Raw genomic sequence first — 22,582 nt, 5'->3', positions numbered from 1 at the left:
CATAAAAAGCATGTGTAATTCTCAAACCGATTAAGAATCAATTACTCTTATTCGCTACAATTAAAGCCAATTCAGTAACGTATGTTTTAAGTGCGCCGTATGCCATCATTTAGAATTACATACTTTCCAAATTTACAAATTTATATTTGTAAATATATATTTACCAAAAATTTCTTATTTTCTGTTCTCCGAATCCACCCGAATATGAAGAAAAATAATATAGTATTCTCACTCGATGAAATGTGCGTTATGTACATTCACGTCATTACTTTAAGAAAATTTAATCTGCAAAAAAATTACGACTATTTATCCATTGTTGAACTATAATGAGCTTGTATTTATCATTCAATAGTAATTTATATTTTAATATGCTTTTTGGGTATTGCTTAAACAACAAATTTATTATTGTAATGGTAAATGCATAAAAAATATTTGAAATTTATATTTGCAGTATAAAACTTTGTATATTTTTGAAAATTTTGAAATTTGCTTGAATAGTATAAGTAAACTTTAAAAATTAAAAAATCTTAGTACGGAGCCCATAAAAATTGTAACGAAATTAGTACTATGTCTAATGATCATTTTAAACCGCCAACTATCTTTTTTTTACTTTTTTTTCTGTATCTCCAAAATCGCTAGACCTGCCTTACCAAAAATCATCAATTCTTCATTTTGTCAATACCAGTAAAATGTTTTTTAAATCAGGTACTCCATTCTTTCAAAAACTGAATTACCGTTTTTGGCACTTTTTGCCCTGTATCTTTGAAACGACTGGATCTGTCTTCAGTAGGAATCGAAGGTTTTTGAATCATTCAAATTGGTTGATTTGTGCGCCCGAAATTGTGGACGAAATATTGTATCCAAACACACATATATACACACACATAGATTTTTTCTAAGGTATACCAAAATATTCAGAAACCTGTGAAACGTATAGATATGCAAATATTTTCATTTTCGATTCTTTTGCGATTACTATAACTTACCTACGGAAAGTTAATAATTTAAGTATTACAAATATACTAACAACTAATTGTACATTTATTCAAAAAATACATGTAACTAAGATTTTCTAGTAACAATTATAATATATTTCATATCTTAGCAAAAACGTTCAGAAAGTATAAAAAATTAGGGTAAGACGTAGCCTTGCCAATAATGAAAATAGTTTAAATAGAGTAATTGAAACTAATTCAAAGTAGTTTAGATTAAAAAAGAATTAATCAAGATATGGAAAATAGATTATTAAACTATTTTTTAATTCACTGAGTGAACATTTGCGCTTGAAGTGTCAGAAAATAACTTCGAACGCTATTGTTTTAGGGTAGTATCATACGCGCTGTGAATCGGAAACTTTTTATTATAATAACTCGTCGAGTTATTCAAATAAAATTAAACTAGCTGTAAGTGGAATTCTGTCTTGAGGCAATTATGGCATCGTGCCTTAAGGCAAATTGCTGCAACTTCCCGTACCGTAACGAAATGTTCGAGGAATACTGAATGTTTTCAAATAGATTATTATAAATATTGTAATATTGTCTAATATTATAAGAATTGCAGAGTTGAAATTATTTGTTTAAAGTATATCAGAACTATAGTCAGAATTAAAAATAAAATCTGAAATATTTTGATATACAAAAAAATAAAAAACTAAAAAAAAAAAAAAAAAAAAAAAAAAAAAAAAAAAAAAAAAAAATCGTAAAAATTTTTTTTCCAAAATCCATTATTTTGTTAAGACAAGCAGAAAGTTCTTTGAATCATTTAAATCGGACGCTTAGTTCTCTCAAAAATTGCCATTTTTTACATATTTAGCTCCGTATCTTCAAAATGGCTGGGCCTGCCTTTGCCAAAAACTAATAAACACTTCTCCCAATCATTACTAATTGAACGTTTTTTAGATTATTCAAATCGGATACTCCATTCTCTCAAAAATTCGATTTCTATTTTCTGCACTCTTTGCTCCGTATCTCCGAAACGGCTGGACCTGCCTTCGCCAAAAACTAATCAGCTCTTTTCCCTATCAATAGGAATCGAATGTTTTTTAAACCATTCCAATCGGTTGATCCGTACGCCCGAAAACGTGGACGAAAATTTGTATCCATACATACATACACACACACACACACACACACACACACACACACACACACACATCCATTTTTTCTGAGGTATGCCAAAACGTTCAGAAACCTTCAAAACGTCGAGAAATGTAAAAATTTTCAATTCCGATTTTCGGCCCATTACAATAACTTACCCTACGGGAAGTTAAAATGCATCCGAAACACTTCATCAATAAAATCTATCATAATAAATTAATTACCATTAATTTGAGATAACAAATCACTTAACTATAAAAAATATATATTTTTAAAGTTTATCAAATTGTAACATTTCACTAGAAGACAAATAAAAATGTTTGTGGGTAAAAGTGATAAAAAATATTTAAACAATTGTGTTAAATATGTTAGTAATTTATATTTAATCAAATGACTTATTATCAATTCCAGTATTCTAGTTTTTAAATATTAAGAACTTATAACTTATTTAATTTAAATTATTATAAATTGGTTTGTTTACTATAATTTTAATAAAACCTTGAACTAATTTATTTTGTATTGCAGGTGGTTATAAGGGATTACTATACTCTTAAAATCAAAATATCACAACTCTGGACAGAATTGGATATCATCAAACAGGTTTCAAAAACCATAGAAGTGATGTGCGAGTGTGATTATGAAATATTAAAAATAAAAATGCATGCTCGACTTATTGCAGTTTTTTTAATAATATGTGTGCATAATATTATTCTAAATCATGTGCAATACTACTATAAAATATTGCATGTTAATTTTGACACCGAATACTTTTGTACTTCTTCTTACTTTATTATTTGCGTAATGATTATGATCTGTGTTTTTTTTAATATAATTGATTTAATTTTATCATAATAACATTGAATCAGAATTTCAATGACCATTCATGTTTCCTATTTAGTACGATTTTGTAATTTACTTGCAGAATTCCTTTTAAATTAATGTGCAATTTACGACTTGCGTTTTTATGAAATTTAAATAGCTTTATTTTAAAATAAACAATAATGTTGTGTGTTCAAAAGTTAACAAAGAATAGCTATAGCTATAAAATTACTTGAGCATTGGGATATGCTGAAGCATGAAATTAAAAGTATTTATGTAAATATGTGTACTCACAATTGAAACACGTGACTTAAGAAAATCTTAATATGGTTGTTCGACAGATTATAAATTTTAATTCTATTTCGTCTGAAAATTGGACAGCTATTGTTTCTCTAAAGAAACCAATATTTATATAATCACAAATCATAAGTTCTTACAAAATATTAATAAGTGCTAAAATTAATAGCTGAACTATTGGGGCGCATGGCATCGTGCCTTAAGGCAAATTGCTGGAACTTTCCGTACCATTTTTTTTTTTAAAAAAGATTAACATTTTTGTTTATTCTGAAAAAAATAGATTTTGAGAAACTATAAATTTTTGACAAAAATTTCCTTTTTTTGAAAAAAAAAGACTTTGAAGAAAAATTTATTTTGAAATATTCTGGAAATTCTGAACTTTTTTTCAAAGCAATCGTACTGCTTTAACTGCGTAGAGACGAAATATCGAAGCGAGTAAGCGCCGCGTCGCCGTCTAATGGATAAATCATTGATACGGAACCCATAGGAACAAAACAATACAAAATTTATATTTATTGTTAAAATCTTTATAAAATATCTGATAATTTGATGTGCATATGTCTAATGATCATTTTTGACCGCCAAATAGCATTTTTTTTTACTTTTTTTTACTAGATCTCCGAAACCGCTAGACCTGCCTTCATGACAATTTGATCAGTTCTTCATCTTGTAAATACAAATAAAATGTTTTTTGAATTATTAAAATCGGACTTAAATCGGCTCCGTTCTCTTAAAAACTGAGTTACCGTTTTTGGCACTTTTTGCTCCGTATCTTCGGAACGGGTAGACCTGCCTTTGCCAAAAACTAATCAGCACATCTCCTTATCAATACAAATCGAATGTTCTTTTAATTATTCAAATCGCATCCGTGTTCCCGAAATCGTCGACAAAAATTTGTATCCGTACACACACACATACACGCACACACACACATACACACACACGTATCCATTTTTTCTAAGGTATGCCAAAATATTCAGAAACCTCTGAAACGTAAAGATACATAAAAATTTTCATTTTCGATTTTTTTGCGATTACCCTACGGGAAGTTAATAAACTCAGAATAAAGTATGTATGTATATCTTAACGAAATTTTGTCAATATCAAATAATTACTTATCGGTCTTACAAAAATTTTAAACACTATGAAATATGAATAAACTTTGAATAATTATTTCTAATGCTCCATCTTCTCTGCTTGTCTGTTTAATTAATTAATCACACAAATAAAGATTAATATTTATCTAACTATATAAAATAATTATTGTAGTATATGCAATAATTAGAAAGAGTTTTTGCTTCAACAACTTAATAATCAATCCTTCCTTATACAAATTCCTCCCAACTATCATTCCTGGATAGTGCATGCAAATTCTACTGACGCTCTTGAATGCTAATGATAATGTGATAGAATTCTCAATGACATCATAACAAAGATTAATTTGATTGAAATAAAATAAACAATTAAAGTGATTTATAAATTTTTCAGAATGAGTGCAGAAATGCTACGTTGCGCACTCAAGTGGAACGGCTCAGTTCTGATTTGGACGAACTCACAAAATTGTTAGAGGATAAAAACAAGGAAATGCAGGCTTTGGAGAAATGCCGAGAAGAAAGTGAAAAATCGAATACCCAAATTGTGAGTTCTATATTATATTTGAAAATTAAATACTTTTCTTGATTCTTCATGTGCGTTTGTTTTCTTTGGTTACTTTATTATCTAAGCAAAGTTAAAAGCTTTTTTCTCAAGTCTAGTGGATTGGTTTTTAATATCACAGAATTAGGTCGACTAGTAAAGTTATTTTAATATCATTTTTGATTAAAAGTTTCTTCGTTTATAATATAAACTTTAAAATGAATAATCTGTTAATTTCCATTACTTCGTAATTTCCATAATAAATAACTAGGTTCTTCAATTTATTTTTTAATTTTTCTGTTGAAAGAAATTTTTATTATCATTTAATATTGTTTATATGTATAACCAGTCACCTTTATTTCTACGACATCGCTACCGGAAGATAAAAGTATTTTCTTTCGTAGTTAGTTTTTTGTTGTAGTTGTGAGCACTGTTGTTTAGTTTACGAGTTTTTAATGTGAATTTCAAGTATACGCTATTTAATTGTTGTATAAGATGTATTGTTAATTTCAAGTTAGACTTAACAGTTTTTTTTTTTGTAACTTTTCGAAGTTCGGTTGAACTTGAACTAACTATTTTCAATATTTTAAATATTCATTATAAGTAAGTTTAATTTCTAAAATATTTTTAAAATATTTTTCTCAGGTGGAGCAATGGTCAGAAGCACTAACTCGACAACGCGCGAAATATGAACGATTATTGATGGACATGGGTGCAGAAATACAGCTCATTACTGTGCAACTACGAACTCTTCAGGATGTTTTGGTAATAATGCATTAGATTATTATTAATAGAAATATAGCATGATCTTCATTAACATTTATTGCTGATTCTCTTAATTATATCAAAATAAACTTTTAGGATCAAAAACTTATATAAGTGAATTTCTGAAATTATGATAGCTTAAGAGTTTTATCACTTTTGATTTTTGTTTTGATAATTATTTATATAATTTGAATTTTAACATTGATGAAATCTAATTGTATATAATTTTATTCAGGCTCAATCGGAATTTGAATCAGAAACGACTAATTCCAGCCTACAGGAGGCGCTAGCAGGTGTTAAAATACAAAATGATAGTCTTATGCAGGAATGCCAAAGATTGGAACAACAAAATGTCATACTTAAAAATAATATTCAAGACAAAAATGCCGAGGTAATTGTAAATAAAATTTGAGTTGTAATATATTTTAATGATATTTAGATTTTTAGCAGCAATGTCGACTAAAGAAAGTAAGATCTTTAAGAAAAGATCTTTTTCAGGATGTTGAACTCTGAGGGACATAATGCTTTCATGATCTGCAAGACTCTTTTCTTATTGATTTTATTTAATAATTTAACATACTAAAATGCTACTGTATATTACCAAACCAAGGTTGCAAAGCAGATTATTACAACGAGTTGAATCAAATTAAATAAAATGAATATTTTCAGATATCTAAATTATATAAAAGTCTATCGGATACTCGTGCAACTCTGGAGAATACTGAACGAAATCTTGTTGATGCTGAACAGACAATTAATTCAGAACGAAAACTTGCATGTGAACAAAAGGTGCATTTGGATTGTGCCAGGGATAAAAGCGAAATGATAAAAGGTAATCATTTTGTTTCTTGATTTTTTTTTCATCGTTATCATTGAGTAGGTACTTTATCAATATATGTGTACGATATTCAGTTCTAAAACACATTGCTTTATAAATTTGTTTAAGCCTTCATGTTAGGCCTTGCATTTTTTATCAAAACTCATCTATTTCTTTATATCCAGAAGTAAACTAATTTACTTAATTAATTGATGCACAAATGTAAATAAAGAAGGACTAAAAATATATTTGTTTTTTTTTATATTTGTTTACATTATGTCATTTCTGTTTTTGATATCAATTTGATATATTTTAAATGTTTGTTTAAAGAACTCCTAAAAACTCGCACCGATGAAGTAGCTTTATTGCAATCCCGAGAAGCGCAGCATATTAACTCTATAGGATTACTCAGGAAACAACAGGAATGTCAATTACAAGCATATCAACAAGATGTTGAACAACTGACAAGACAAGTATATATGCATAAATTTTATATTTTGGATTTTAGCTTTGTTAACTTCCCGTAGGGTAAGTTATACTAATCGCAAAAAAATTGCCAATGAAAATTTTTGCATATCTTTTCGTTTCAAAGGTTTCTGAACATTTTGCATACCTTAGAAAAAATAGATGTATGTGTATGTGTATGTGCGGATACAAATTTTTGTCGACGATTTCGGGAACACGATTCAACCGATTTCTATTATTCAAAAAACATTAGATTCGTATTGATCTAATCAATAAAATCAGGTCTGATTTTGATAATTAAAAAATCGTTTTGCTTGTATTGACAAGATGATGAACTGTTCAAATTTTGGGGAAGGCAGGCGTAGCGGTTTTGGAGATCTAGTAAAAAAGTAAAAAAAATGCTATTTTGCGGTCAAAAATGATCATTAGACATATGCGCATCAAATTATCAGACATTTTATGAAAATTTTAATAATGTGTATCAATTTTCTTTACATTCTATAGGTTCCGTGATGCGGCGCTTACGCGCTTCTATCGAGTTGAAGCTGTCCGATTCCTTTGAAAAAAAGTTCAAAATTTCCAAAATATTTTAAAATAAAAAAAATAATTTATTCCAAAAAAATTCTTTTCACAGATTCAATTTTTTTTCTAAATTTTTAAAGTTTTAAAAAAATATTTAATATTTAAAAAAAAAATAATTTTGCTACGGGAAGTTTCAGCAATTAGCCTCAAGGCACGATGCGATACACCACTTGTTTGGCACTAAACACTTAGCATTGCTATCGATATTGAAAAAGTATCGAACAACTATTTTATATTTCCGTCAGTGAATCGGTCTTGCCAATTTTATGTTTTCTCTAGGTTTTAAGCCATTCTGAATCTTTTGAGACCGAAATATAACTGTTGTTAGAGGCACATCTACGACAAGTAGTTTAATTTTAGAATAAGTTTGCAGCGATTTCAAAAATTTAAAAACCATTGGATGAATCTTGATGTGGGATTAGTGTTTATAAGTTTTGCGCGACGATCTGCCAAACCGTTTCTTTGTATTATTTAAAAAAGTATAAAAATATTCGTTCACGTTTTAGCTCACAATTCTGAATCGATTTTGAAAATTGAAAAAGTGTTCGAAAGATATTGGTTGAGAATCGTGCTAATGACTTTTTGGTAAAGTTTTCTTGTAATTAACTGTTATATTCTTGTAATTTATGATACTTTTTTGACGATAGATATCATGGTCTTATGCATCCTTTGGGAAGTTAACTAGGTATATAATAACTAGATAAATAATTTGTTACTTATATTTTTGGGTGTTTCATTATACAATTAAACCATATAATTTCTTTGAAGGTACAAAATTTGACCGCAAATTTGAATCGGTCTGAATTGAATTATACCACTGTTATGCGTGAATTATGTGAAGCACAATCTACTTTATTAACATTTACCGGAAGGCAGGCGAATGCTATTGGAGATGAATCGTCGGGCAGTATAGAGAGCAATATCCAAAAAACGGAAATGTTAACTAGAACCATAGATTGTGATGTATTACAACAAGATGCATCAACTGAATGTAGTCATAGTGTAAGTGCCGTGAATTGGTTCAATATATTAATTGTTTTATTTTTAATTGTTAAGTTATGGTTGTATCTCGGTTGTATTCGTGCCTTAATTTAATTGAAACGACACATCGCAAAATTTATGCATATAAATTTCTATAAATAAATGCATGAATCATTCACAGCTTAAAAGTGAATGTTCAAACTGCAACAACCTCTCTGCCGAAAGTTGCACTCTTCGGGTGCAACTTTCCACAATTCAAAAACAGCTGTTGGATGCGCACGCTCAACTTACCAAACTTAACAATGAAAAGCGCTGTCTAAGTGAAAAACTGAAGACGACTACTGAAGACAATGCCAAACATATCTCCGAGGTATGCAGTTCAAAATTAAATTATTAATCAATTATCATTAGATAATTTTCTGTATGTTTTATTTCATTAAATCTCTTTATTATATCATTTACCCACAGCTGCAGGCTACCAAAAATGAGTTGCATAGCACACGGGAATGCCAAGCCAATAGAAATCGCGCCCTGGAAGCAAGAATGAACTCTATGCGAGAAAAATGGGCTATGCGAAATGAGCAGCTCAACGCAGAGCTTTGTACAATGCAGTCCTCATTTAAAGAACTTAAGGAGCAGTACAAGTCAGTTTTTCTATCACAAATTTTTAGTAGTATATATCTGTGCATTGTTGGTATTCTAGAATAATTTATAAAGTCTCTAACTCATTTATCGAATCATTCATTACTTATGTTGTACCCAAGTTTCGTATATCATTTTCACATTCTTTATATTATGAGCTGTTGCGCTCGATTTTCTACGTGGGTTTGTTAGATAGCAACCTAACTGTTAACCTATCTATATTTGATTGAGTTTTTGAATTGATCTAATAATTTAATTTATGATTAACGTTATTAGATTTGATTTATTATTTAAAAATAGATATTTTTACGATTTTTAAAAAGATTCCGTAGCTACAAATAAATTCTATATAGAATTTTGAGACCAAATTTTCTTCAGTCATTAGTTACCAAGTCAAACAATATTATTAGAACAGCACTTAAAATAAAATAGTAATCTGAAAAACTAAATAACGTAGGTAGAGTGCGGTAACAGAAGTGGGCCACGTTTTTATTTTTGGTTGTAAAATGGTTAATAACGAATATATTTTTAAAATTTTTCTAGTTGCAAGGGTATTCCAAAATGCAACTTTTTATCATCACAATTATGTTTGGAAGTATTTCGTTTTTTTGAATCGCAAAACGTGTATTTATCGTGTTTTCCGAAAATATAGGGAGATGTGTGTGGGCCACCCAAATTTTTATCTGAAAAAATGCTATATGCTGCAAATTCTTACCCCCATGTATTTTGATGGGTTGGCTGAACCCACCCATGAGCCTCAAGATATGAGATTTTCTATTTCTCTTTAGACAAGGAAACACTGGCTGTCTAAAAAAACATAAAACAATGTAAACAATTTTTCTCGTGAAAATTCGATGACAAATCACGTAAGAGCGAACGAGGGTAAAAACTTTCTCGGCGAAATTCTTAGCGCGTTTTTCTCTGTACAGTGCGAGAGTACGTTTATAACCTCCAAATGCTTTTTAAAATTGAGCAAATATCAAGATATGATAAATATGTGCGAGTTCGACATACATGTCACTAGTCTTACTGTTATTCGGGTGGCTCACTCCAACCTGTGGCCCAAGTCTGTCCACCGCACCCTACTTATATATTTACTAGGTTTCTGGTTCATGAAGGGTTGGCAACACCTACTCAGTGTTTTTCAATTTGAGAAAAACTGGAAATCAATTATTTCTTCATATTTAAAAAAAATTATAAAACGATTTCTAATGAAAGAGGCACCATTTAAGCTGCAAGTTAAATAATCGATGTTTGAAATTAATTAGCAAAATCTTACTTTTTAATTATTTCTTTTTAAAAAGTCGACCTTTATTTCAATTGTAACGGTTTGGTAAACTTGTATTTTTATTTAATCAAATAATTATCACTAAATATTATAACCAGAAAAATTATATCCGATATTCAACATAGGCGGTGGTACGACTTGAGCAATACCCTTTGTAGTATAATTTTATGCTGCAATGTCTATAAAATATAAACCTAAAATTTCGAAAATATCAACAAACTTTTAAACATTTGGAAACTTTCAAAAATTTTAACAGTTATAGATACACATTATTTAAAAAACAATAAAATAAAATAAAAACAACAATATCTTATATATAAAAATGGAGCCCTCGATCAAACGATTCGGTAAAACTCGAAAACGGCTAAACCGATTTGGCCAGTCTTAGTCTTGAAAAATTTGTGCCGAACCAGAGATTGTCGGAAAGGTGAGATATTATTTAAAAATCGCGTAGAAAATTCACATTTTTAATTCGAAAATTTTTGTAGAAGCGTAATTTGAATTAAACAATGGACGGTGGTTAATACGTGAAATGTCAAACGTTTTTGACAGATGTTGTTCAATTACGTTTAATAGGATGTTTTACGTGAATATTATTTAATTATGATTAAATTGTAGTAAGTAGTTGTGTTTGTAGTTTTATTTATATACTTCATTGTATATAGCATTCAAACAACACATCCTTATACACCTAAAGTATTAATATTTTTGATTCTCTAGAAATTGTTTAGAATATACCTTACTTAGCAAAATAACGTTTGCCGGGTCAGCTAGTACTATATAAAAATAGTTTATTTTATTTGATATTATTTTTTTATAACTATTGCTTAGAATTTGGGATGCTATTCCGCTAGTTTATTTGTTGTTTTTTATATTAGATAGTAGATAGTAGATAGTTAATTCGTAGTTTTCATCAGGTGTACGAGCGAAATGCTGGCACGACGAGATTGTGAGCTGACATCAGCAAACACCACGTGTGCAGAATTACGCGCCAGGTCTCGCGATGTCGTACGCGACGTCCAGGCTTGGCATAGGGAGCAGAAAATGGTGCAACGTGAACTTGCCCAAAATGTTAAGAGGCTGAATGAACAACTACTCAAAGGCAAACAGGAAAAAGAGTATGTTATTCAAACATAAGTCATAAATAATTTGAAATAAACTAGTGGTGTATGGCATCAACGATAATGCAAATTGCTGGAACTTTCCGTACCAGAATTAAATATTCTAGGAAAAAATTCAGTGATCAATAAATTTTCAGCAATGATTAATAACAATTGTGTTTTAAACATTTTCAAATAGATAATTATAATCACTATATATTTTATCATTCATAAAATATACAGTGACAATCTTATCGCTCAAAGCACTTGAGAAAGTATATACATTACCAAGAGATGCCGAATGAATCCATCTGAGGATATATTGCTTAGGATGGGAATAGCGCATTTGAAATGTATGCATTTTCCAACTAAATTGTAAATTTTAAATTTATATTTGAAGTATAAAACCTTGTATTTTTTTAAAAATTTTGAAAAAAAAATCTGAGAATTTTGAAAAAAAATTCTAACAATTTTGAAATTTACTTGTACCGTATAAGTAAACTTAAAAAATTAAAAATCTAATTACGGAGCCCAACAAAATTAGAGCATTATCAAATTATATGATAATTTCATGTGCATATGTCAAATGTTCATTTTTGATCGACAAATATCATTTTTTTACTTTTTCTACTGTATCTCGAAAACCGCTAGACCTGCCTTACCAAAAATTTCATTAATTATTTATTTCATCTGCACTACAAGTAAAATGGTTTTGAATTATTCAAATCGGATGCTCCGTTCTCTTAAAAACGGAATTATCTTGTATTTTGGCACTTTTGCCCCGTATCTTCGAAACAGCTAGATCTGTCTTCTCATCAATAGGAATCGAATGTTATTTGAATCATTCAAATCGGTTAATTCATGCGCCCGAATTTGTGAACGAAAAGTTGTATCCAAACATACATCCATTTTTTTAAGGTATGCCAAAATGTTCAGAAACCTTTGAAACGTAAAGATATCCAAAACTTTTCATTTTCGATTTTTTTGCGATTACTATAACTTTCTCTACGGTAAGTTAATAAAATCAAATTTGATAAATTGGCATTGAAAAAGTTTGAAAACTGCAAATTCAAGATTAAGAAATAATAAGCTAGAATTTAAAATAATGGAGGAATATAAATACCGCAAAGTCATGACATGAATAATTCACTTATTAACTTTCCGTAGGGTAAAATCGAAAAGTGAAAATTTTTGCATATCTTCACGTTTAATTGGTTTCTGAACATTATGGCATACCTCAAAAAAATGGATGTGTGTATGTATGTGTGGATACAATTTTTCGTGCACGTTTTCAGGAGTACTGCTCAACCTTTTAACCTCAACGGTTTAAATGATTGAAAAAACATTTGATTCCTATTGATAGGGAGACGTGCTGATTAGTTTTAGGGAGATACGCAGCAAAGAGTGCCGAAAATGGAAATGCAAAAGTTTTTGCGAGAACAGGGCATCCGATTTGAATGATTCATACAACATTCAATTCGTAATGATAGGGTTGAAGTGGTGATTATTTATTGACAAAACTAGGCCAAGGAGGTTCCATAAAAAAGAAGCTAAAAGTTTCAAAAATGACAGTTTTTTTGAGTAAACAAAGCATCCGATTCGAATGATTCAAAATAACATTTTGTGAAGAAACTATTAGTTTTTCTGGAAAACAGAAAAAAGCTTTCTAAAAATTTCAAATGTTCTTGAATTTATTTTTTTAATATCGAAAATGATTCGAATTTTAATTTTAATTCTAAAATTTAAACTTCTAACACTCATTTATATACTTCAAATAAATAATTTCAACTTTGCAATTCAGTTTATATAATTTTTAGAAATATGAGATAACCTCCTTCATTCTAAAGTCGCTTGATCAAGTTTTGATTATTTACTTTTATGAAAGTCATTATCCAATTTATACGCTCTTCTATATTGTCCATAAAATACGAATAAAAAAAGTTACAGCATTTATAATAATCTATTTGAAAGCATTTGTTATTCCTTGAATTCTCATTACGGTAAGTGAAGTTAAAGGAAATTGCTTTGAGGCATGATGCCATGCACCACAAGTTCAATTTTAGCTATTATATAAAAAAAACTCGAGGCGTATTAAGTAATGGAAAATTACTTTATGGAAAATAATGCTCTATTTTTATAATATTGTTGGAATTATTATGTTTTCTGGTTTGATTTAAGAGATTTTATTGTGTATATTATTGCTATCATTCAAGTTTAGTCTATTATTTTACATGCATGTAAAATGCGATTATCTCTAGAACAAACTTATGATTATTGCACTTATTGTTTTACATTCATGTTGTCTTTTAAGCAAATCTATATCAATCAGTTATAATTTAACATTGTTATAATTGCACTTAATGAATTTTAGGTGTCTAATGACTAAAATTAATACTCTTCAAAAAGCCAATTCACAATTGTACCACGAATTAACTAAACCTAAGGTTATTTCATTTGAAGCAAGTGCATTGGAGTATGAACCTGGTGCTAATAAGTAAGCAAAATTAAATTTGTTTTTTAGTATATTAGAGAAATATTTTGTAATATAGTCTTCTAATTTTCTATCGTTTCATTTTCATCTAAATATTGCTCATGACACTTTTGGAGAAAGAACTATGCGAGTTTATCATGGTAAAATTTTCTGAACATGAAACTCTCATAAAATTCTGTACTAACTTTTTGTTATAGATCACAAAATAGTCCTTTTTATTTAAATTTTTACTATATCTCCAAAATAGCACCAAATACACATATGGTTATTTTAAACTTTCAAAGTCGTTTTAGCAGTTCTTTCAAAATGTGGGAGGTACATGATCCATCTCTTCTTTCATATGGAAGAATGATCATATATTCGCAAGTTATAAATAAACAATTTAATAAAAATGTTTTGCGTGACTTTTCTAAATTGCCGTATCGTAAGTTAATAAAATAGAATAATAATTAATATTATGTATAAATTTCAGAATCACCACTCAATGCACTTGGGCTGAAGTACCATATGAAGAAGCCCTTAGATTACAAGCCGGCGAAGATGACGATAGTATGGTTAGCATATTTTGATTTTCTATTTAATTTCTAAAAGGCTTTGATATTTATGTTGTCTATGCAAACTATTACAGTCAAAATTATATGTAAATTTCCAAACTATTGGGTTGTTCGGAAAGTAACTTTGTTTTTTCTAGACATTTTAACACTGAATTTTCGTACAATGAACAATTACTTTGATAAATTATGTATTGGCAGTTTTGTTCGAACGTCTTTTGTCTTATTTCTGGTATTAGTATAATTCCGAGAACATAAAATTTCTGGTCGTTATTTGCAAAAAACTGATCAAAGTGCTTTTTGACATACTGAATTGAGGTAAAGGTATTACCGCCTGAAAATTTTTTTAGTGGCCGGAATAAATAATGGTCCGATGATGGCTGGTCTAGAGAATATGATGAATGTGTCATTGGGTCCCATTCAAGCTACAAAAGCTTTTAGGACTATACCTTGCTTGTGGGTTAATTCTGATCTTTTCTTTTGAAGTATAGTATTTAGTTTATCCAGTTGATGAAATAAGGCATCCAAATTAACCGTTATGTTATCCTGGAAAAGTTGAAACATGAACAACTCCTTTGAAATCTTACTAAATATACTGCATTATCTTGTTCTGGCAAATTTCAGCTTTGCGCCCGTTTTGAGCAAGTTTTTTTTTCATGGGTAATTGAGTGTATTGTATTCTTTACATCCCATTTGACATTCCTAGTTACAATTCGCTTCAAAGCCTCATAATTTTCAGGACTTTTCAGAGGCGAATCGCGGACGCCATACATTGAGTTTCGAGAAAAATTCCAGACCTTTTGAGTGGTCATGAACTGTTAAATTTGATAAATTTTAACTCAATGGGATCTCATGTATTGTTTTTCGCCCGTTTGTATCAACTACTGCCTTTCTCACATCTTTATCAGCTTCAACCGTAGTTCTTGGACTTGGTGCATCTTGGACATCAAAATACCAGGAACGAAATTTAGCAAACCAATTTTGGCACTGTCATTTCCGTACACATCGGTCAATTTCATTTTTGACTTAAACTTAATTTTTAGCAAAAGAGTAAAATGTGCCGAAAAATCTTCTTAATTTTTTCCGTATTCAAAGTGGCACCTTCCAAAAACTACCGCATGTAATTGATTAGAATTTTTTACGCACAATCCTTAAAATATAAGTTTTAAAATCATATAATAATTATAGTGCTTAAGCGTGGTGTTAAGTTCAAAAAAATATAGTTAAATTCTGGTTGCAAAAAAACGAAGTGACTTTCCGAACAACCTTATAGAATTATTATGAAAAATATGATTTCAAATTCATATGTTTTAAATATAGATAAAATATTGTTCATAGAACAATAAAAAGATGGTATCAGAAACGACATGATATAACGCATTATTCAATATAAATTATGAAATAATTAATATGAAACATATTTAACATTTCAACTGTTTCATCTGCTTGTGCTTGTTTTAAGTTTGCAAATACTTTTTTTAAAAAATAATATTATTTTTTTTATCGTAGAGCAATGATACTCTTATTGAATCTCGATGGTTGGATCAAGTACAAAGTATTACAGAGCAACTTCAAAGAACAAGTTCATATTGGAGTAAAATTCTTGAAGGAGCTCACATAGAGGAGACATAAGTATTTCAAAATCGTAAAAAAATGCAAAACATAATTTGTTTTGTGTTAAAATTCACAGTATTAGAAGAATATAACTTCATCTTTATATTTTTTAAGCTCTTTAAATATGTTTTTATATGAGTCAATTTTTTTAAATAATATTTTTTAATATAAAATTATGTTGATTGTTATTTTTGAGATTGTGTTTTTTTTTTGTTAATTGATTTTATGTGGTTTGAATCTTTTTAAATACAATAATTTATATAAATATGACTGATTTTTATTGCTTCGATGTGAGGTTATATTTTACCGATCGTACCGATTCGTGTAATTTTTTTCGAATCGTAGTAGGTATTTCAATATAATAATCAAGAATATAGTTAAAAGAAATAAGAATGTAAAAGATATTGTATCTATATCGTATTTATGCGCAACCATATTTTCCGGATCGTATTCAAAGTTCTGCAATAAATATTGCGAATTTAAAATATTTTATCTATGAATTTGAATCGAAGTTTTATTTGTTTATATAATTTAATTATACTAAAACATTGAAATTTCGATCATTTATTAAAAATGGAATGTTTGGCTCATTAGATAAAAAATAGTTTTAAGATTAATTTTATAAATCGAATCCCAAGACTTGCAAGATCACAGGGTTTAATAACCCACAAAGCACAAATACGCGGTCCTAGGTTTATAGCGACAAGTAAAAAGGTTTACTAAGTTTTTTATTTTATAAGTATTTTTTAGATACTGTAGGAGAAAAAGATATCAATAGACACTGTAGGAGAAAAAGTGGCTTTTAAAATACAAAATTCTGGCCATTGTCAGAGATTTTAAAAATTTACTATTGATTGTGTATTGATATTTTAACGTGCCGCACAAATAATAAGATGAATATCTGAACCTTGTTACGGCCACGGGTCAACCCGATAGGTATAGGTAGAAAAAAGTTTGGTCATAGGTCAAAATGGCGATATAAGATATCGGGTTAGAAGCAAATATTACGCATAACGGGCACGGCCCGATACGGTAATCACAATTATTACAAAATATTTATTTATACGAAATTATAAAACACAAAATTATTATTATTTTTGTGATAAACTTCACACTGACATGAGTGGGAAAATAGTCAAAATGAGCCAGCTTGAACAACTTTGGCCCAACATTTTCGAATCTAAATCGTAAGTCAAGGGTTAACCATTGACTTAAAATGTAGATACAAATATATATAATTCTATACAGTATATTCTTAATTTGTACTATGATGATCTCGAGTTATTTGATTTATAAGAATTTAAAGGTATTCATCAAAGTAATAAATGGTTTAAGATAACATATGATATTTTTTGTTTTATCACCTCTTGTAGTTTTTGTAAAATAAAAAATATAAACGGTTTTATTCAAAAATAGCCAGATATAAGGAGACAAATTCACGATCTGTCAGATCATGCGCGCGTATTGTTGTTAAACCTTTGATCAATGTGTTAAAGAATTTGGCACATTGTGTAGAATATGTGTAAAACATTTGAGTATAGGGAGGTTAAGGATGCCGGTTAAGACCACGATCTCTTCATAAAAAGTTTCAGCAAAATTGTCAAAAAATGATTTTTAACAGTTCATTCAAAATTAAATATCAAAGGAATCGGCCAGTGCAAACTTTGCCAACGACTAATCAGTACGATTCTCTTTCAAGGCTCTATGAGCGGTTTTTTAACTTTCGTTATAGTAATGGGCCGAAAATCGAAAATTAAAATTTTTGCATGTCTTCATGTTTCAGAGGTTTCTGAACATTTTGGCATATCTCAGAAAAAATAGATGTGTGTGTTTAGTTTGTTCGTAATATTTTGTCCACGTTTTCTTGCGCACGGATCGACCGATTTGAATAGTTCAAAAAACATTTGATTCCTATTATTAGGGAGATATGCATATTAGTTTTTGGCAAAGGCAGGTCCAGCCGTTACGGGCATAAAGAGCAAAGAGTGCAGAAAATAGAAACCGAATTGGTTTACACCAGTTAATTTTTATGGTCGGCTCTGGATATTTATCTGAAACATACAAGAATATTTTTATTTTATCTGCTGTTTTATATAATGGTTTTTAAATTTTAATTTAATTTAATTCCAACGAAACGGTTGACTTGTTAACGAGAAGGAAACGGTTGATTTGTTAACGAGAAGGAAACGGTTGATTCATTAGCGAGAAGGAAACGGTTGACAAAAACCATTCGTTAATTTAGCTTAGACACCAATCACTATCTAGAGTCTAGACACACACATTTGTATATGATCAAACACGTGTTCTGTCAATAACTTGAACATTTAGGTTATGTTGTTTATTTCAATACTGAAATACTGCAGAATTGCAGTAGCAAAAGAAAATATAATATTAAACCTTACGACATAGTAAAAAATCTGTAAATAAACATGACTTTTTGTGAGAAAACTCATGAAGGATTAATTTTCAAAGGAAGTAGTTATTTACGTCAGAGATTACTTTTGGCAACTCTGAGTGGAAAAAAAATTCAAATCAAAGACATAAGATCTGATGATAATGAACCTGGTCTGCGAGAATATGAAGTAAACTTAATTCGACTTTTTGATAAAGTAACCAATGGCACAAATGTTGAGCTAAATGAAACTGGTACTGCTCTAAAATATCAACCTGGATTACTTCACGGAGGGACATTTACTCACGATTGTTGTGTACAACGAGGAATAGGTACAAATCAATTGAAAATGTTTAATATATTTTAAATTATTATGGATTTTTATATTTGTTATAATAAGGCACAAAAGTTGCTTGTTCTTTTTTTCTCTTTCATTTTATAATAATAATAATTAAAATTATTAAAATTATGTTTAACTAAAAATCGATGCATCTGACATTATAAATATAATGTTAAAATATAGAAATATTGAATTTTTATTACTATTTAATATGAGATAATGGTTCCATACCAATCTATTTTTTTTATTTAATTTACTAATGCATATAAGACCTAAAAATGAATTATTTTATCCTGTTAGTAGTTATTTCAATTAATTGAAAATGGTGTTCATACTGTAATTTTTATGTTTTACAGGATACTACTTAGAAGTTTTGCTTGCGTTAGGTCCTTTCTGCAAAAATCCACTAAATGTTACATTGAAAGGTGTAACAAACAGCTCAGATACCCCATCTGTCGATTATATAAAAGATACATACTTACCAACATTACTGAAGTTCATTTTAGTAGATGATGGACTTACGTTGAAAATTAATAAGAGAGGTATTATATTAGATCGTTTATTTATTTAATCTAGTATGTATTATCTAGTGCTTCAAACAATGATCAAATCCAAGAAAAATTTATATTGCTTTTTTCGAAGTACAACACAAATATATATACTATAAATATGTGTATATTAATAACATATTTATAATGTAACTTTTTCAAACATGAATTGCTTAATATCATTATAAATTATATAGCATAGCACAGTGAATACAACCAAATTAGTTAATTTTTAATATCTTACACGGTTACAAGAACCTCTCCATATTCTTCATTTCCTATTCTTTATGTAATCAATGATAATTTTCACTCAATTGAAGTAATTCTTAATATTGCTCAAAATAACTGTAATAAATATCTAGTACATTTTTCAAAGGTTTGATGCCAAAAGGAGGTGGAGAAGAGTTATTCAAATGTCCCATTAAAAATAAGTTGCTCAAAATAACTGTAATAAATATATAACAGTGAATGCAACCAAATTAGTTAATTTTTAATATCTTACATGGTTACAAGAACCTCTTTCATAATCTTCATTTCCTTTTCTTTTTGTAATCAATGATAATTTTCACTCAATTGAAGTAATTCTTAATATTGCTCAAAATAACTGTAATAAATATCTGTTATAGTTTTCAAAGGTTTGATGCCAAAGCAGGTGGAGAAGTTTTATTCAAATATCCCATAAAAAATAAGTTGCTCAAAATAACTGTAATAAATATCTAACAGTGAATACAACCAAATTAGTCAATTTTTAATATCTTACACGGTTAAAAGAACCTCTTCTATATTCTTCATTTCCTATTCTTTTTGTAATCAATGATAATTTTTACTCAATTGAAGTAAAACTTTATATTGCTCTAAATTACTGTAATAAATATCTATTACATTTTTCAAAGGTTTGATGCCAAAAGGAGGTGGAGAAGTTTTATTCAAATGTCCCATAAAAAATAAGTTGAGACCTGTGCAACAGTTGGATTCAGGAATGGTTAAACGTATTAGAGGAACTGTGTATGCAGCTCGTGTTTCTCCAGCAATTGCAAATAGAATAGTTGAACATGCTAAATCTGTGCTACTGAAGTTTCTTCCTGATGTCTATATAAATACTGACCATTGTAAAGGACCACAAGCAGGAGCAAGTCCAGGATTTGGAATTTGTCTTGTTGCAGAAACATCGAATAATATTTTTTATGCTGCAGAATGTGTAAGTATCAAATTATTTTAATTGCCTCTTAATAAATCATAATCATAATTGATTCATATTTGTGGATTAAATTACACATAGTTTTATTGCACAAGTTTGGCATTATTTTTCAACAATTTTGCTTGCTGTTACTGTTTACTTGTACCTTTTTTAATTCAATTTTATATTTTAAAATGTTCTGTACATTTATATTAGGTTTCAAAACCATCAATTCCCGGTGAGGAACCTACTGTTCCAGAGGATATTGGAAAAGAAGTAGCTCATCGATTAATAGATGAAATTTATAGGGGCGGTTGCGTTGATAGTTCAGCTCAAAGTTTAGCTACTTTATGGATGGCACTTGGACCAAAAGATATATCAAAATTTTTAACAGGTATTACATATTCTGCAATCACAAATACTGTCATAGCATTTCATTTATATTATTTCAAATATTTTACATTCATCTAATTTTATTAAAGGTCCAATGAGTCAGTATACAATAGGTTTTTTACGACACCTTAGAGAATTTTTTGGTATCACCTTCAAAATTAGTAACCCTCAAGAATTAGATGACGATGAAGATGCTAGTTATGGATCTCAAAAAGTCCTTTTAACATGTGTGGGTATAGGGTATACAAATATTAATAAACGAGCTACATAATTGTAAAAATGAGAAAATATAATTAATTATTTAATATAATATTGCATTTATTTTATTGTTAATTTTAAAAATAGTTTAAAAATACGTCATCAGTATTAAAGAGTATTATTATTTATGATTGTGCAATTGGCGTTTTTTTAACATAAATGGTGTGAGTAACAAGATATTTAATATTTGAGGCAAACCATGTTAAATAGGAAAGGAGCATGGAATGAAATAAAATCCAACTAAAAATCTCACTTTCAATCTATCTAGAATTATTATTGACAGAATATGTAGTGCTCCATGCAAATTTATATCAATTTATAAATCGTGCATCAGTGTCTTTGATTCATTATAAGACTAATAAACCAATGAATTAAAAAAAATCAAATAACTAGTTAAAACAATGAACAAGTGCTTGTCCACTGAAAAGTAAGTGCAATATTAGATCAAAAGATCATTGGCATTTACAGTACATATTTAAAAAAAATTAATAAAGTTAGTTCAAATAATATTGTTTGTTGTTGAATTACAGATTATAGTTATATCTTCATATTCTATTGAAGTAAAAGACGTACATTGAACAGCACTATAATTTGAGAGTGTAGACACTAAAAGTCAGCTTAGTTTGTTTTCTTAACTTCCTGAAAAAGAAGTTTATGTTTCCTCGGCGTTTCGTGTGTGTTCTTATGTGAGTCGATTTTTGACCTTTCGTCGACGTTTTTTCAAAAACGGTGGAACTGATTTCAAACATTTTGATCAGTTTTGAGAGATCGGCCGAACCGTTTCTTTGTAATAATATATATTATAGGCCTACGATAAGCGATTCCATTGTATAACTTGTAGTTGTAAAAATAACTGATAATTGTAAACAATTAATTGAATTGTAGAAATTCTAAACATTCAATTGAATTATAAAAAATAATCATAGTACATTCAGTCTTACTCTACTCTTCTTTTATCTATGCATTCAGTGGTTTTCTGTAGGCAGCTACTAATTACAGTTGACGTCTGCACTTACATTGTAAATTATCGAAATTTAGAATACGAAATAGGTGAAATAAAATTTGTCAAACAATAGTTAATTTAATTTGTACAGTTACAGATGTTATGAGTATGAAGATACAAAAGAGTTATCACATGATATGCTCCGGCAACTCTTTTTTTATCTTCATACTCATAACACTCATAACTTTGAAGGTACCTTCAAAATTAGTAGCCCTCAAAAATTAGATGACGATGAAGATGCCAGTTACGGATCTCAAAAAGTCCTTTTAACATGTGTGGGGTGTGGGTATAGGTTAGTCTTACTCTAGTCTTCTTTTATCTATGCATT

The 22,582-nt window shown here is 29.0% G+C and overlaps 2 protein-coding genes across 2 annotated transcripts in view; both read left to right on the top strand.

The window, feature by feature from the left end:
• LOC113388065 (centromere-associated protein E-like) overlaps positions 1-16,161 on the top strand; it is a 55,263-nt gene extending 39,102 nt beyond the window's left edge. The window contains exons 35-47 of the mRNA XM_026625475.1: positions 2,622-2,696; positions 4,701-4,850; positions 5,493-5,612; positions 5,848-6,003; positions 6,282-6,444; positions 6,760-6,902; positions 8,245-8,478; positions 8,639-8,827; positions 8,926-9,101; positions 11,305-11,505; positions 13,859-13,981; positions 14,451-14,532; positions 16,039-16,161. Of these exons, the coding sequence (XP_026481260.1) occupies positions 2,622-2,696; positions 4,701-4,850; positions 5,493-5,612; positions 5,848-6,003; positions 6,282-6,444; positions 6,760-6,902; positions 8,245-8,478; positions 8,639-8,827; positions 8,926-9,101; positions 11,305-11,505; positions 13,859-13,981; positions 14,451-14,532; positions 16,039-16,161 (1,935 nt within the window). The remainder of the gene's footprint in view (positions 1-2,621; positions 2,697-4,700; positions 4,851-5,492; positions 5,613-5,847; positions 6,004-6,281; positions 6,445-6,759; positions 6,903-8,244; positions 8,479-8,638; positions 8,828-8,925; positions 9,102-11,304; positions 11,506-13,858; positions 13,982-14,450; positions 14,533-16,038) is intronic.
• Positions 16,162-18,446: 2,285 nt separating this feature from the next.
• On the top strand, positions 18,447-21,829 carry LOC113388064 (probable RNA 3'-terminal phosphate cyclase-like protein). The gene is made up of 6 exons (XM_026625474.1): positions 18,447-18,867; positions 19,232-19,417; positions 20,317-20,621; positions 20,817-20,994; positions 21,083-21,255; positions 21,782-21,829. The coding sequence occupies exons 1-6, from the start codon at positions 18,573-18,575 to the stop codon at positions 21,827-21,829; spliced, it is 1,185 nt and encodes a 394-aa protein (XP_026481259.1). The 5' UTR covers positions 18,447-18,572.
• The last annotated feature ends 753 nt before the right edge of the window (positions 21,830-22,582 follow it).

The sequence above is a fragment of the Ctenocephalides felis genome, unplaced genomic scaffold (genome assembly GCF_003426905.1).
Source record: "Ctenocephalides felis isolate EL2017-DRISC unplaced genomic scaffold, ASM342690v1 CF-g0.4_SCAFFOLD_03572, whole genome shotgun sequence".
In the NCBI taxonomy this organism is placed as follows: Eukaryota; Metazoa; Arthropoda; class Insecta; order Siphonaptera; family Pulicidae; genus Ctenocephalides; species Ctenocephalides felis.
This window is presented reverse-complemented; position numbering and strand designations above follow the sequence as displayed.